Source organism: Artemia franciscana, unplaced genomic scaffold (assembly GCF_032884065.1).
Source record: "Artemia franciscana unplaced genomic scaffold, ASM3288406v1 Scaffold_1012, whole genome shotgun sequence".
Classification (NCBI taxonomy): Eukaryota; Metazoa; Arthropoda; class Branchiopoda; order Anostraca; family Artemiidae; genus Artemia; species Artemia franciscana.
The window spans coordinates 44,195-59,434 of record NW_027062722.1 but is presented as its reverse complement, the minus strand read 5'-3'; the positions used below and the strand labels follow the sequence as shown (position 1 = coordinate 59,434).

General features: G+C 33.9%; 1 protein-coding gene across 3 annotated transcripts in view; it reads left to right on the top strand.

Annotated features, from left to right (window-relative positions):
• The first annotated feature begins 1,812 nt into the window (after positions 1 to 1,812).
• Positions 1,813 to 15,240, top strand: part of LOC136042278 (E3 ubiquitin-protein ligase NRDP1-like) — a 50,348-nt gene continuing 36,920 nt past the window's right edge. For 2 of the 3 annotated variants that reach the window (XM_065727231.1, XM_065727233.1), the window contains exons 1-2: positions 1,813 to 1,949; positions 8,225 to 8,451. In XM_065727231.1, the coding sequence (XP_065583303.1) occupies positions 8,362 to 8,451 (90 nt within the window). In that variant the 5' untranslated portion in view covers positions 1,813 to 1,949; positions 8,225 to 8,361. Of the gene's footprint in view, positions 1,950 to 1,996; positions 2,095 to 8,224; positions 8,452 to 15,240 lie in introns of those variants that run through there. The other variant, XM_065727232.1, reaches the window with a different exon arrangement.

Sequence of the window (15,240 nt, the reverse complement as noted above, 5' to 3'; positions counted from 1 at the left end):
TTAGGAAAATAGGGGGAAACACCCCCTAAAAGTAGTAGGATCTTAACGTAAATGACACCATCAGATTCAGCGTATCAGAGGACCCTACTGTAGAAGTTTCAAGCTCCTATCTACAAAAATGTGGAATTTTGCATTTTTTGCCAGAAGACAAATCGCAGGTGCGTGTTTATTTGTTTGTTTTTTGTTTTTTTATTTGTTTTTTTTCCCCAGGGGTCATCGTATCGACCAAATGGTCCTAGAATGTCACAAGAGGGCTCATTTTAACGGAAATGAAAAGTTCTGGTGCCCTTTTTAAGTGACCAAAAATTGGAGGGCATCTAGGCCCCCTCCCACGCTCATTTTTTTCCAAAGTCAACAGATCAAAATTTTGAGATAGCCATTTTGCTCAGCATAGTCGAAAACCATAATAATTATGTCTTTGGGGATGACTTACTCTCCCACAATCCCTGGGAGAGGGGCTGCAAGTTACAAACTTTGATCTGTGTTTACATATAGTAATGGTTATTGGGAAGTGTACAGACGTTTTCAGGGGGATTTTATTTTGTTTAAGGGTGGGGCTGAGGGGAGGGGGCTATGTTGGAAGATCTTTCCTTGGAGGAATTTGTCATGGGGGAAGAAAAATTCAATGACAAAGGCACAGGATTCTTTAGCATTACTATAAGAAAACAATGAAAAATAAATATGAAAACGTTTTTTTTTTTTTCAAATGAAAGGAAGAAGTAGCATTGAAACTTAAAACGAACAGAGATTATTACGCATATGAGGGATTCTAAAAATGCTTTAGCATAAAGAGCGAGGTATTTAGGAGGAGATAAATACCTTCCTCTTTATGCTAAAGTATTTTTAGTAATTTCAACTGTTTATTCTACGGCATTTCTGATTCAGGGGTCATTCTTAAGGAATTGGGACAAAACTTACGATTTAGTGTAAAGAGCGAGTTATTAACGAGGGTACAAACCCCCTCGTATACATAATAAAAATATAAGGTTATGAAAGTTTGTTACGTAAGTTAATTCTCAAGTTACGTATATTTTTTACTAATAAAAACGTTCGTTAAAAATTAAAAGTTATGGTTACGTTTTTAAGTAACCGAAAAATTGGAGGGCAACTAGGCCTCCTTCTCCATCCCTTATTTCTCAAAATAGTCGGATCAAATCTAAGAGAAAGCCATTTAGCCAAAAAAAGAATTAATATACAAAATTCATTTTAATTAATTTATGTGCGGAGAGCCAAAACCAAACATGCATTAATTCAAAAACGTTCAGAAATTAAATAAGAAAAAACTAATTTTTTTAGCTGAAAGTAAGGAGCGACATTAAAACTTAAAACGAACAGAAATTACTCCGTATATGAAATGATTTGTCCCCTCTACAATCCCTCGCTCTTTATGCTAAAGTTTGACTCTTTGCCACAATTCTACTTTTTAAAACAATTAAAACTTTTAGCGTAAAGAGCGAGGGATTGCGGAGGGGACAAATCATTTCATATACGGAGTAATTTCTGTTCGTTTTAAGTTTTAATGTCGCTCCTTACTTTCAGCTAAAAAAATTAGTTTTTTTTTATTTAATAACTTTTAAGACTGCTTATATCAGTTGCCCAATTTTCTTGCTAATTACATATTGTTAACAAAATCACCAGACGTTACACTACTAATTGAGCTAATACTTTTTAATCGAAATTGTCTCATATCAAATAAAAAACAAGCGTCATACAAGTCAGTGTGTTACGCCAGAAATCGAACCCTAATAATTTTTTCATTTTTCTTTTATTATTATCGTCTCCAAATCTTATCAGCAAAATTATAATCAAAATGACAGCAAAGTTTAAAGGATGAAGAGAGCGTTTGTTTTTCGCTGTTATCTTTTTCGCAGTTTGTTGGTGTCAGTTGCATTGGAGCTGATTGAGTTGAATGTTCAGGAACAAAGCTTTCTAATTGGTGTTGTTATTAGGTAAGATACCAGATTCCAAAAGATTGTTAAGATAATCAGTTTATGTCATGATTTCATTCTATTTGTATTTTTTTTTTCAAGCAAAGTCGTTGGTACTTTTTCAGGAAAGCCAAATCTCCATTAGTACTTCTTAGGGTTCAAAAAGGTAAATCAGGAGCATATGAAGTGTTTTTTTTTTTAAAGTCTGTTTTCGATTAATAAGGTACTGTTTATTCGGCCGAGTTCGCTTGAAAAAGCCATAATGAAGAAAGGGCTTCAGGAAGACTGTGATAATAACATTGGAACATTGTGAAATAACCATGTGAAGTAACCTTGTTAATAACAGAAATAGTACAGTAAATTTTTTCCCTGTTGAAACAAAACACGGTAGTTGCGTACATAATGGTACATACTCCAGAAGGGAAATTAGGTTAATCCAAATGAAATATACCAAAATATGATGAAATAAAAAGACAACACAGAATGTAACAAGAAATAAAGTTTAAATTAAAAGAATTCAAAACTTTAAAGTCTTCTTGAAAAGAAAGTGTATTTTTCTAAAGGAAATGTTCATAGAATATCTTTAGAACGCTTGAAGTGTTTCATATCGAAAACTCTAAGAAGATGATTGTTTTCTTTCCTCAAGTCAATCAAATTCCAAGTTAATAAAATTCACAACTTATATATCAATTTTTGTGTAGGCTAAAATCACTGAAAATTTTTTCTGTTTCAAGGATTAGAATAGGGAGAAAGGAGAAGCGGGTTGGCCATATTCATATTTTCTTTTTGAAATGAACGTTTTCGTTTTTATTTTATTGTTATTTTTGTTGTTTTTTGTATTGTGGAACATTACATCTAATACGATGGAAAAATAAAATACAATATGAAAAAATTATATTGATAACCGAAATACGCACTGAAATATAATTTTCTATCCAATTTTCTTTACATATTCAAGCAATTTATAAGTACATGTTGCCTTGATGCATGTAATCTTGGTAACACCAATATGTAATCATGGTTAAGAATACTTTATTGTATATTGTATTGAGTAGATTGCAATCTTTAGTTTTTCTAAATGTAATTCCTTATAGAACATTACTTTTATAGGATTTTTATCCTCCTGTTGGGCGATCAGCAATATTTACGTTTATTTCACTAGCCAGGTTAGGAGCAAGAATGCTCACTTAATTTTTCAGAGGAAGGATGGATTTTAGTTTTCATATGAGTTTCAACCGTATTATCAAACAGTTCGTGGTAACGAACTGTAGTAAGGAGCGACCCGGCTCAATAGTAAACGAAACTCTACAAAACGGAATTTTAATGCTAAAATATACATCAAAAGATTTGGATTTTTATTCTGATTTTAAATATATAAGTTTCATCAAATTTAATCTTTATCATCAAAAGTTACGAGCCTGAGAAAATTTGCCTTATTTTGGAAAATAGGGGGAAACAACCCCTAAAAGTCATAGAATCTTAACGAAGTCATAGAATCACACCATCATATTCGGCGTATCAGAGAACCCTTTAGCAAAATTTCAAGCTCCTATCGACAAAAATGTGGAATTTCTTTTTTTTTGCCAGAAGACAAATTTACGGGTGCGTGTTTATTTGTTTGTTTGTTTTTTTCGCCAGGGGTCATCGTATCGACCAAGTTTGTCTCTTTGCCACAATTCTGTTTTTTATAACAATTAAAAGCTTTAGCGTAAAGAGCGAAGGATTGCGGAGGGGACAACCCATTTCATATACGGAGTAATTTCTGTTCGTTTTAAGTTTTAATGTCGATCCTTACTTTCAGTTAAAAAAACTAGTTTTTTTATTTAATATTTCAAAAAGACATTGTCTTGAACCATACTGCCTTGGTAAAACAGCCTCCAGAAGAAAATGGCTTCGTCAAAACAATGGGGGGATGTACTCATTAAATGAGATTAAATTGGTCACAGGAGTAAAAATAACCTGTTTAGGCGTTCTCCCCCTGGAAATTATCCCCTTGGAAAATTTCCCGGTACTTGTATATTATTCAGAACACACTCAATAAGTGAAGTTAGGTTCTTTCGTGAAACAAACTACGATGTCAGGTTAGGTTAGTTTTATAAAGTCATGTTGTGTCAATTTACGCACTGTTTTGTTGTGGGCAACAACCCCTTATCCTAAAAATATAATAGTATCTTTTTCAGTGTTTGGCTAATCCCGAATCTTAATTTAAAAGTCCATATTCAGACACTATCTTCTATCACTATGTGTTGCAAACTTAATTGATTTTTGTCTTTGTGGCTTTGAAACCGGATTTTCTCAGCAAAATTCTTGAGTGTGTTCCGAATAGAACTGAATCAATTGAATAACGAATAAGTGCCAAATATTTAATTAAAATGTACCTACATCGTAGTTGTTTCACAAAAGAAATTCAGTGAACTTCAACTTTACTTATTGAGTATGTTCTGAATAATACACATGCACCAATATCCCCCAGCGATTCCGGTTGGACTGAAGGAAATTTTGACAGATAAAAATGGTCTAGAACCCTTTAAACCTCTAAAATGAGGTTCTCTGTTTTTTCTGTAGTTATGGAGGGATGGATATGCCTCAGAGGGTGGACTTTGCTGCCAAAACATCCCAAGTCTCATTGAACCTTCGCATACATACAGAATTAGTTCTGAATGAGAGACGAGAGGAAAGAAGTTGATATATATTCCCCAGGGCCACATCCAGGACTAGATTAGAGAGATTATACAGAAGATAAGAGATTAGAGAGACATTAAGATATGTAAGATTAATGAGATTATTGTAAATAGGGGGGGGGGGGTAAATAGAAAACATACATCTCTTGGAGTCCCAAGCTATTATAAAGATTTTATAACATGTTATACGAAATTAAATTGGACGACAGAAAAATATAATGGCAGTTTTCGAGATCTGAAAAAAACGGAACAAGAGGGGCATGAGGTTATCAGATACTTCTTAGACCATCTAATCAACATTTTGAGCTACTCATTCTGTGCTTTCTCTGAGCTGCTTTACTTTATTTGGGGGGTGGGGGCAATTTTAATCGGAAATTTTCGGTTGGAATGGATATCTGCGTGTGGGAGGTATTTTTCATGGAGGGAAAACACCAGTTCCAATTTTTCAGCCTAGACAGTTTTTCTAAGCATCTTTTTAAAGTTTTGGTTCCTATATGCTACGATTTGCTCTTCGTTCCCCTGCAGCTATCACTACAGCTGTGATCAATTAATATAAAAATTTATGCTCGAGAATTTGAATATAAAGTGGAAAGCCTTATGTATGCTAGGAAATCAAATCATGAAGAAATTGTTAAATCTAAAGAATTTTCCTTTTTTTACCAAATGAGAAATCTTTTGAATGGTATTATAACAATCCCAGGTACTAACTGATATCCTTTTGGAAAAATTAGAAAAATTAAGAATAATTTCAATTACATCCGGTTCGGTAAATGGATACATTTGTGACTAATAAATCTCTTAAGTTTAGTGTTACTCCTTACTTTGAGCTTGAAAAAGTATTTTTTGATTTAATTTCAAAAAAGTTGAACATGTAAAGATGTGTTCTACCCTATGATATTGCCCATACTTGTAGAATACCGAAAAACTGAGTATGGTGGTTCAGTTACATGAGAGCTCATGGACAGCTTTCACCCCAGTCGATAATTTGCAAAAGTGAAAAAAAATAGGAAAGAGCTCATATGGCACTTTTGACGAGGTCGGAAGAGCCATGAGTTTTAGCAAAATTCTAAGAGGCAATAGATTAATTTAAAAGGAAAATCAGAGGCTTAATGCCGGTTTGGATTTAAAATAAGAGCTCTGAGACACGAGGTCCTTCTACATATCAAAATCCGTTAAGATCCGATTACCCAGTCGTAAGTTAAGTATACATCAGTTTTTCTAATTTTTCCTCCCACTGCAGCCCCCCAGATGGTTGAATCGGGGAAAATGATTTTATCAAGTCAATTTGTGCAGGTTGCTGACATGCATACCAATTTCCATTGTCCTAGCACGTCCAGAAGCACCGAACTCTAAATATCCAATTTCATATCCGAACACCCAATTTCAATTTAAAAATACCTCATTTTTTTCAATATTTTCTCTCCCTCCAGCCCCCAAGATGGTTGTATCGGGGAAGTGACTGTTATCGAACCAATTTTTGCAGGTCTCTGAGACAGGTCCCTGACAAGCCTACCAATTTTCATCATCCTAGCACGTCCAGAAGCGCCAAAATCGCCAAAGCACTGGATATTCCACTAATCCCCCAGAGAGAATGGATCCGGTCCATTTTTGTCAATCATGTATCTAGAGCTTGTGGCTATTCTTCAGATCAAGTTTCATCATGAAACGCTTCAACCTATTGAGAATAAACTAAGTTTATTCTCAAAAATGGGACAGACTACCTTGAACATAATATTCTGAGCCAATCCTAAAGACGAAATATCCCCAGTGGTTTTTGGGTTTTTTACTTCTTCTTATGTATTTTTTTTACTTTGATCTTTTTTTTAACTATTGACTAGCTTTTTCTTATAAAATTTGAAACAATAAACACCATTTAAAAGCACCCGTCCAAGGAAAGCAGCAAAGCACTTAATTAGAGACTGCTGATATATTTTAACCCTAACCCTTTTAATTAACCTTTGATATAAATTACGAACATGAGAATATTTTAATTAAAAACTAAAAAGGGATAAGAAAGAAAACTGTCACAGAATCTAAATGAGCATAATTCATAACCAAAAGATATCCTTAAAACTTATTTGGAATAAGCCAATATGTTCAGTTTGGCAATATTTTTTCGAATGTCTGGAGCTAAATAACTACAACATAGAGAAGTCTCAGTTTGTCCAGAAGAATGTGCCAAAAAGTCTAAACCATTTTTCATTTGAAGGTTTTGAAACTAAAATCTGTAAATATTTCACTATAAGAGTCATTTCTAAGGAAATAAATTTTTGATTCCAGGGATGAGTTCCCAAAAGTTGGTCATAAGACGGAAGAAAGAATTTTTGCCTTTAACATGCTTAAAATTGAAATCTGTTGCTGGACCATGGGGATTCTAGTTACAAAAATTAACTTTTAAAAATTTGACATCGGAATTGCACTTTTTTTTTAAATTTGTAATATGTCATTGAAAATTATGCCATTTTAGGATATGTTATGAGCTGTAGCACAGAGGCCATTAAAAATTTTATATATCCTTCAGTACAAATTTAGGCTATTTAAAGTTTAAATACATGACAGCAAACAACAAAGAGTGATAAAACTCAACAAAAAAGCACCAAACGAGACTGGGGCCCTAAAAACAAAAAACAAATTAAACCACCACCAACAATAATAAATACAAGTTTCGCTACTGATCTACTTAGGGAAAAGAAGCTAACAGAGTTACTTCAATGAAAACATCAAACTTTTTTTTATCGAGAACTTTTGTTATCGAAAACTGAGAACTTTTTTTTATCGAGTTTTATCTCTCTTTGTTGTTTGTTGTCATGGCTGGCCAGTTCGACTTTAGAACTTTCATTTAAATACATTTTAAAAATTTTAACACCACAGTCATATAAATCCATAATTTAAATGGTATTTTTACTATACTCTAGCCTCGAACATCTCCTAAATTGGTTTGTTAGCCATGAAGTCTAAAAAAAAACGGTTTTAACAAAAAGCCAAAAGACTAACGACTTCATGACGTCCCAAAACATTTATGGCAACATTTTTGTTCAGACATCTTAATTACTATTTATTTAATTACACATTTCTATAGCACTGGAAAATAACCTCAATCGCTTAAACTTCTCGGAATCTTATGTAATTTTTAAGAAATAATAATTTAATTGTAGTTTAAACAATAAATTTAGCTAATACTTATTTTGATCAATGTTCTATATATGTTATATACATTCGTTTTAAATCGATAGAAATTTAATTAGCAAAATATTTTGCTGATTTGTTGATTCAAAATATTTCTTCAATAGATTTTTCAGGCATTAATTTTCTAACGTTTGAATTGAAATAGATTGTCATTAAATAATTTTATCTAGATATATAATACAGTTTTTTTTGTTCTTGTTGTTGAAAAATTTGCTTCAAAATACGTGATTTTTTTTCGAGCAGCGCGAAAAACATGCGCCTTTAAAGCCATTAAAGGGAGGTAGCTTTGTTCTTGCTTAGGATAATATAATGGAGCAAATTTCCCCTTATGGTCGTTGTTTGGGGTTTGACGTCTTCGTCCACAAGTCATTTAGGGTTTTGCTACTATATTTTGTGTTAATTTAGAGTAAAATGAGTTTTCTTTTTCAGCTACAATATTTAGGCTGAAGTAAAGATCGTCCAACCAAGACACATTCAGGCTCTATACAGTTTGACCTAAATTATCTAGGTCAAACAAGATATAGTAATTTATTGTTATCAGAACATAGAAACCAGTCGACATTAAAATGGGGGTTGATATTGATAGATTCAATGGAGATGTTGACTCCAGTTTCATCTGTTCAATATGCAACGACGTCTTAGAAGATCCTCAACAGGTTTGGATTTACAAATACTAGATGGGTAGCTTATGAAAAACCTTCAGCTGGAAAGAAAAACTATCCTAGGCTAAAGGAAGCACTGGACTAAAAGAAACAATTCAAACAAAATCATAGGCAGTGCAATAGCATTGCTTTAGTAAAGAGCGATGTGGGCACAGTGTATTATCTTTCTTCTGCTTTTTTTTTACCCGGGCACTGCCCATCGAAGGAGTTGTCATAAAAACTCCGAAAAGGTTCTTTTCATTGGAAATTGGAAGGATTTGTGTCCTTTTTGATAGTCAAAAGTGATATGAGGGCAGCTGATATCCCTTCATTGAATCATCTGATTGCTAATCAGATGTTATAGTGAGCTATTTGATATTCAGAGTTATGGGAGGGTGGATACTCCCCTCCCCCGCATCTCGTATTTTCCCAAAATATATTTGATAGACATTTTGAGATGGCTATTTGTTTTTGAATAAACTTAGAAAAGGCTCATTCGTTTGGAGATTGGAAGGACTAGCACCCTTTTTAATAATAAAAAGTGATTGGAGGGCAACTAAGCCCACTCCCACGCCCATGCTTTTCTCAGACACATCCGTTAAAAATTTTGAGATAGCAATTTTGTTCAACGTTGTTTAAAGGCTCAGAAATTATGCCTTTGAAGATGACCCCCCCCCCTCCCAACCCAGAGGCCTTAGGGCAAGGGTTATAAGTTATGCCTTGGGGCATATAAGGTATATATCTATAGAAAGGGTGATCGTATAAACTATTTAGGGGACTCATTGGATTGGTAATAAGATGTCGTAGTGCTCTTTTAAGATTCAGAGTGATCAGAGGGTGGATAATCCTCCTCCTGACACCTCGTATTTTCCTAAAATGCATCTGATAGAAATTTTGAGATTGCCATTTGTTGCCGTAGAAATTTGGAAAAAGGTTCATTCGATTTCAAATTAAAACGGCTATTTTTGATAGTTGAAAATGATTGGAGGACATCTAACTCCCCTCCCAAGCCCACCATTTTCCCCGAAAACATTCAATCAAAATTTAAAAATAGCCACTTTGTTCAACGTAAATGAAAGACTCGAAATTTATGACTTTGAAGGTGAACCCTCTTCCCCTCCCTAGAGTCCGCAGCTAAAAAGTTCCCGAAATGCATCTGATAAAGTTTCAAATGGCTATTTGTTGTTGTAGAAGCTTCGGAAAAGGCTCATTCGATTCAAAATTGAAAGGACTATGGCCCTTTTTAATAGTTCAAAATGATTGAAGGGCAGCTAACACTCCTCCCATGCCAACCATTTCCCCAAACACGTCCAATCAAAATTTTGAGATAACCATTTTGTTTAACATAATTGAAAGCTCAAAAATTAAATTTTTGAGGATGACAACTCCCCCCAGACCCTTCATGGTAAGGGTTGTGAGTTATGTGTGAGGGGCATATAAGGTACTATAGGTAGCTCAATAGTCCTGCCTAAGTAAAGAACGACATGGGCACAATATATTATTTATTTATGTGTTTTTTTAGACCAGGTCACTCTGTATCAAAGGAGTAATTGGAGGGTAACTAACATCCTTCCCACGCTCACCATTTCCCCAAATACATCCAATCAAATTTTTTCACATGTATTTTGTTCAAAGCAATTCAAAGGACTGGAAATTATGTTTCTGAGGATGACAACTCCTCAGACTTAAGGGCAAGGACTCTAAGTTATGCCTTAGGGGTAAAAAAAAGGTATATACAGACAAGATGATCTTATAAACTTCGGGAGGTGCTCGTTGAATTTCTAGTGTTCTTTTTAGATTCAAAAGAAATGGAGGGTGGATAACTCCCTCCTCAACACCTCGTATTTTTCCAAGGTGTATCTGATAGAAATTTTTAGGTGGCCATTTGCTGTCGCAGAAACTTTGAAAAAGACTCTTTTGATTGGAAATTGAAACGACTAGTGCTCTTTTTACTAGTCAAAAATAAACAGAAGGCAACCACCCACCCCCTCCCCCTTCCAACGGCCATCAATTCCAAAAAAATGTCTAATCAAGATTTTGAGATAGCTGTTTTGTTTAGTGTAGTTGAAATTTATGGAAATTATGTCTTTTACAACCCCCATATCTTCTCAAGACCAGAACATAACTTGCACTTTTCTGAGAAAAATGACCGTGGATTGTCAGTTTGATATACATATACTGATATATATGTACATATATATATATATATATATATATATATATATATGTATATATATATATATGTATATATATATATATATATATATATATATATATATATATATATATATATATATATATATATATATATATATATATATATATATATATATTCCTTAAAGTTTCGATAATTTGTGATACATTAAAGATGAAAAGTTAAAAAATTTTAAACGTATTTTTCTTAAATTTAAATAATACAATAAATAACCGATTCAAACTCAAAATGAATAAAATTAACATGAGTAGGCCTGAAAACTTCCATGCTTTGTCAAAAGCAGAAGATAATTTGCACTTTACTGAAAACAAAATACATTTAAAATGTGTTCACTATGTTTTTACTTCTTTAAAATGTGTTTACTAGATATATGAAAGGGGAACTCCTCCCCCTTGCACTTCAATTATAGCACGAGTATCTGGTGCCCTTTTTATAGAATAGACTATATTTATTCACTACAATAGCCTGAACTAGCGTTAGCATTCATGACAAAAATAATTTATACCTTCAAGAACACTCACAGGAAAATTTTAACAAACATTATATTAATCAAACACATATTAATCAAACATTAAATATTAGTCGTGTCAATATTATTAAAATGACGGGTAAAATATGGAACAAATGATTTGCGATATCTTTCAGTACTATAGGCTGAGTAAGTCAGTAACTGTGGAAAATTCCTTTTTATTTGTCGGAGTCTAGTAACTGGTCCTTCAGTTGAGGGGCTCTCAAGGATGGGTAGTAGACGACAATGAGTTGGGGAAGTCTAAGAATTTAGCCAAATCTATATGTTAAGCCATCTCTACGACTATCAACTGAGTCCAAATTTAGTTTTTCAGTGCATCCTCGTAATTTGAGTAGTTTTGTCCAAGTATAATTTTTACAGCTTTTTTTTTGTATCGTCTCTAGTCTATCTCTTTGATCTTTTGTCAATCCTGGATGCCAAGCAGGACATGCATACTCAAGAGAAGGTCTAACATAGCTGTAGTATACAGAATTTAAAACCTCAGTTGGTGTACCAAATCTTTTTAGGTTGGAAAATGAATGTAAAAGCGAGGCGCCTTTTTTAGTCAGATAGTCAACGTGCGAATTTCATCTTAAATCACGTCCAAAAGAATCCCAAGTATTTTAACAGTTTTCTTTGTTGGCAGTATGGAATTATGAGAAGAGTGGTTGTTACCCTTTAGGAAGGAAAACGTCATATAAGAGCTCTTAGTTTCACTGACCGTCTGTTTTAGCTTTCTTAATTAAGCTCTTAGATCATGAGAGATTTTGATCAAGACAGACTGTTCAGTAGTCGGAGGGCTTAGTCGCAGTGATAAAACAGTTAAATCATCAGCAAATTTAAAACACTCACGAATTATTGTTAGAATACGGTTAAAAACAGTAAGAAAAATAAAAATAATAATTTATTTATAACCCATAAAGTACATTAAACTGTAGAGTAAACACACAAAAAAAGAAAAAAAAACAAGACAAAAAACATAACAACATAAATAACATAGCAGCATAACAATATACAACTTAAGTAAATTACCTCAATTCAAAAAATGGCAAAAGAGGGTCAAAAATACCAATCATTTGCCGAGTTTTAAGACATATATCTTTAGATAAATGTTTCAGTTGCGAGGGTGCATCAATGATGTCAAATTTGGAAACGACTGTATGATTCCGATACCACCGAGGCAGACGCAGCAAATACTTGCAATACTTAATATATCCTGAGCGTATTTTCCTTATATCCTTCTTGCAAAGGAGGAAAGCAAAACCAGAAAGATAAAAAACAGCAAGGGCGCAAAAACTAGAATAAAGACAGCATAGTCCTTTTCGGTTATACCGACCACGATTTGGTGAAATTTTCGCGTATCCAACCCGCATGCTTTTCAGCAAGCTAGACGTAATAGCGGAGCAAGTAGACGAAAGTGACGTGGAAAAAGAGAAACCCAACCATTTAATATTTGCTGAACATGGTATAATTGAAGAACCCAAGCAAAGAGGTGATGCTGATGGAGGACTCCCAAAACACAAAAACTCACATTTGGAGGCATTAACTGAAAGGCCTAACTGTCCGGCTAAGAAGCAGAACATCATCAGCATATGCAACGTGACTAATGCCTAAATTATCATTGTAAAAAATTGACGGTTGAACACGTTGGAGACACCAAGCTAAAACACATTTAAATATGCTCGGGGATAACACGGCACCTTGCCTAACGCCTTTTTTAACAGGAATATACTCCCCTACAGTACCATTCCACTTCACCCTAACTGAATAATTAGCATACCAATACTTAAGCACGGAAACAGTAGAAAGGTAAACACCTGAGGCTGCTAGAGAAAATAAAGCATTTGAATGAATTACATCGTCACAAGCACTAGATATGTCAACAGTCAAACCATACAGGGGACTTTTTTTTAGCAGCAGCTTGTTTCATTAGCCCACCCACAATACGGTGAGCTTGAACGCAGCCCATACCTTTTCTAAGACGAAGCTGGAATGGTGTAAAATTGCACTTGGAGCTAATGGCCGGTAGCAGTACATATTCAAATAGCTTACTAACAAAACAAGACGAGTGATAGGACGGTAATTAGAGCAAGCACTGGGGTTCTTTCCTTCCATTAACTACTCCTTACCTTCCACAACGTAGCGTTTTCCTTCTGTGGGAAGTGAGATGCACATTAGGACAACAGTTCAGGAAACAAAGGCCATGAGCAAATTTTTTATACAGAGATCTGTGAGGCAGAATACAACACTCATCACGGCAGATGCCTGTGAAATACTCCAAGCAAATATGGAGAAACGTGCAATTCTCCGCCTTTCTGAGGCCTCGCCTTATGTGAAATCTGCAGACACGTCGTTCAGGAATATGGTCTGTTGCAAGACCATCTTCATCTTCATCGGTGTAAGCAAAGATGACAATAAAACGAAGGACTGTCTTTTGTCGGTTCTTAACACAAGAGACAGCTCAGATCAGGACCTGAGCAGTCATTTCTTTCTTCGGTGATATTTTCTATAGTATCCATAATTCTCAGTGCACCGCCAGGAATGCCTGGAGATTTAGATGACAAGGGCTCTTTTAAAGTTGATCCTGGATTTAATCGTTGTTACTTTGCTGTTTCGGACTATTATTTTTCGATGTCATTTTTTTCAGAGTAAAGGTTTTTGGGGAATCTTTTTGTGTACAAATTACGCACACATAGGTCTTCTTCAAGTCATTAGAGTATTTAGTTTTTCCACGACTAAAATGAGACCATTTATTACATTTGATACCCTGCAAGCTGCCTGTTTTGCTTGTAATTGTTTTTAAACGGATACCACACTGTTCCAGATCCATAATAGATATCGCTACTGAGTAAACCGAGTTAAAATTGCAAAAATTTCAATAGTAAATAGATCTAAACAGTCGGATATTAAATGACTCTAGGGAAATCACTCAGGTTAATTCTTAATCAAAGTTCCCAAGGGAATCTTTTCTCAAGCCCAAGCATATTCTAAACGTATCCAGTCAGAATTTGGAGAAAATTGTTTTCTTCAGCATAGTAGAGCGCTTCAGCAACTATGTCCTTAGAGATATTAGGGATGTCACCCCCCAAAATTGTGCAAATTGCCCTTTATATTTTAAAATTAATTTGTCTTTAAAACAAATCAGAAGGCAATGTGCTTATGGTTGTCAATAAGACACCTCAGTAATATATCGAGAACGACTGAGGGCCTTAAGTTGAATCATTGAGGACTTTTACTATTTCCGTAACAAAATACGTCTGGAATGTTTTTGCCTTTCTTACTTTCATTAATGAAAAATTATTAAAACCTTAACTTAGAAACGTCAGTGCATGTTAATTAAACTGAAAATTCACTGTCATTTGTTTTTATGTTTGTTAGTTTCGCGTTAGTTTTTCCTTGGTTATAGTTTGACTCGGCTACTTGTTGTAATTTCTGTTCGTTTCGAGTTTCATTTATTTAGTGATAATCATTTTTGGTAGTTTTGCGCTTGGAAGATTATTTGACTTTATTTTTACTCATTCTTGGATTAATGGAGCTCTTTACTTTCCTTTGAAAAACTTGTCTTGTGGAAAAGGTTTTTTACATTATTCATGCGAAATATCCATTCAAGTTATTCCAAGTGTAATTTATTTATTTTTTCTTTCTTGTGTACTTTATTTATATTGTTTCTTTTCTTATGTTATGTATCATTTTGTATTTATATATTTTCTGAATCACATATTATTCTGTTAATATAGCCGACTAGCTAGTATTTCCATGAACTATGAGTATAGCATAATATTTGTTAGTTTTCTTGTGAATTTGTATTTATATTTATTTTCAAATATTTATATTTATATTTATACATCTATATATTATGTATTTCATGCATATATATATACTCTCCTGGACTTAGATTATGCTGATATTTCAGGCATCCTAGATATAATTGTAAGCAAAATGAGTAGACTGTTGGAGGTTTTGTGAGTTCAGGGTGGTAGAATAGGTTTGAAAATTAATGTTAAGAGGACTAAGTCACTAAGGATAGGAATAAGTGAGCAGGAAAAGGTGACGTTGAGTAAAACAAAACATTGATCAGATG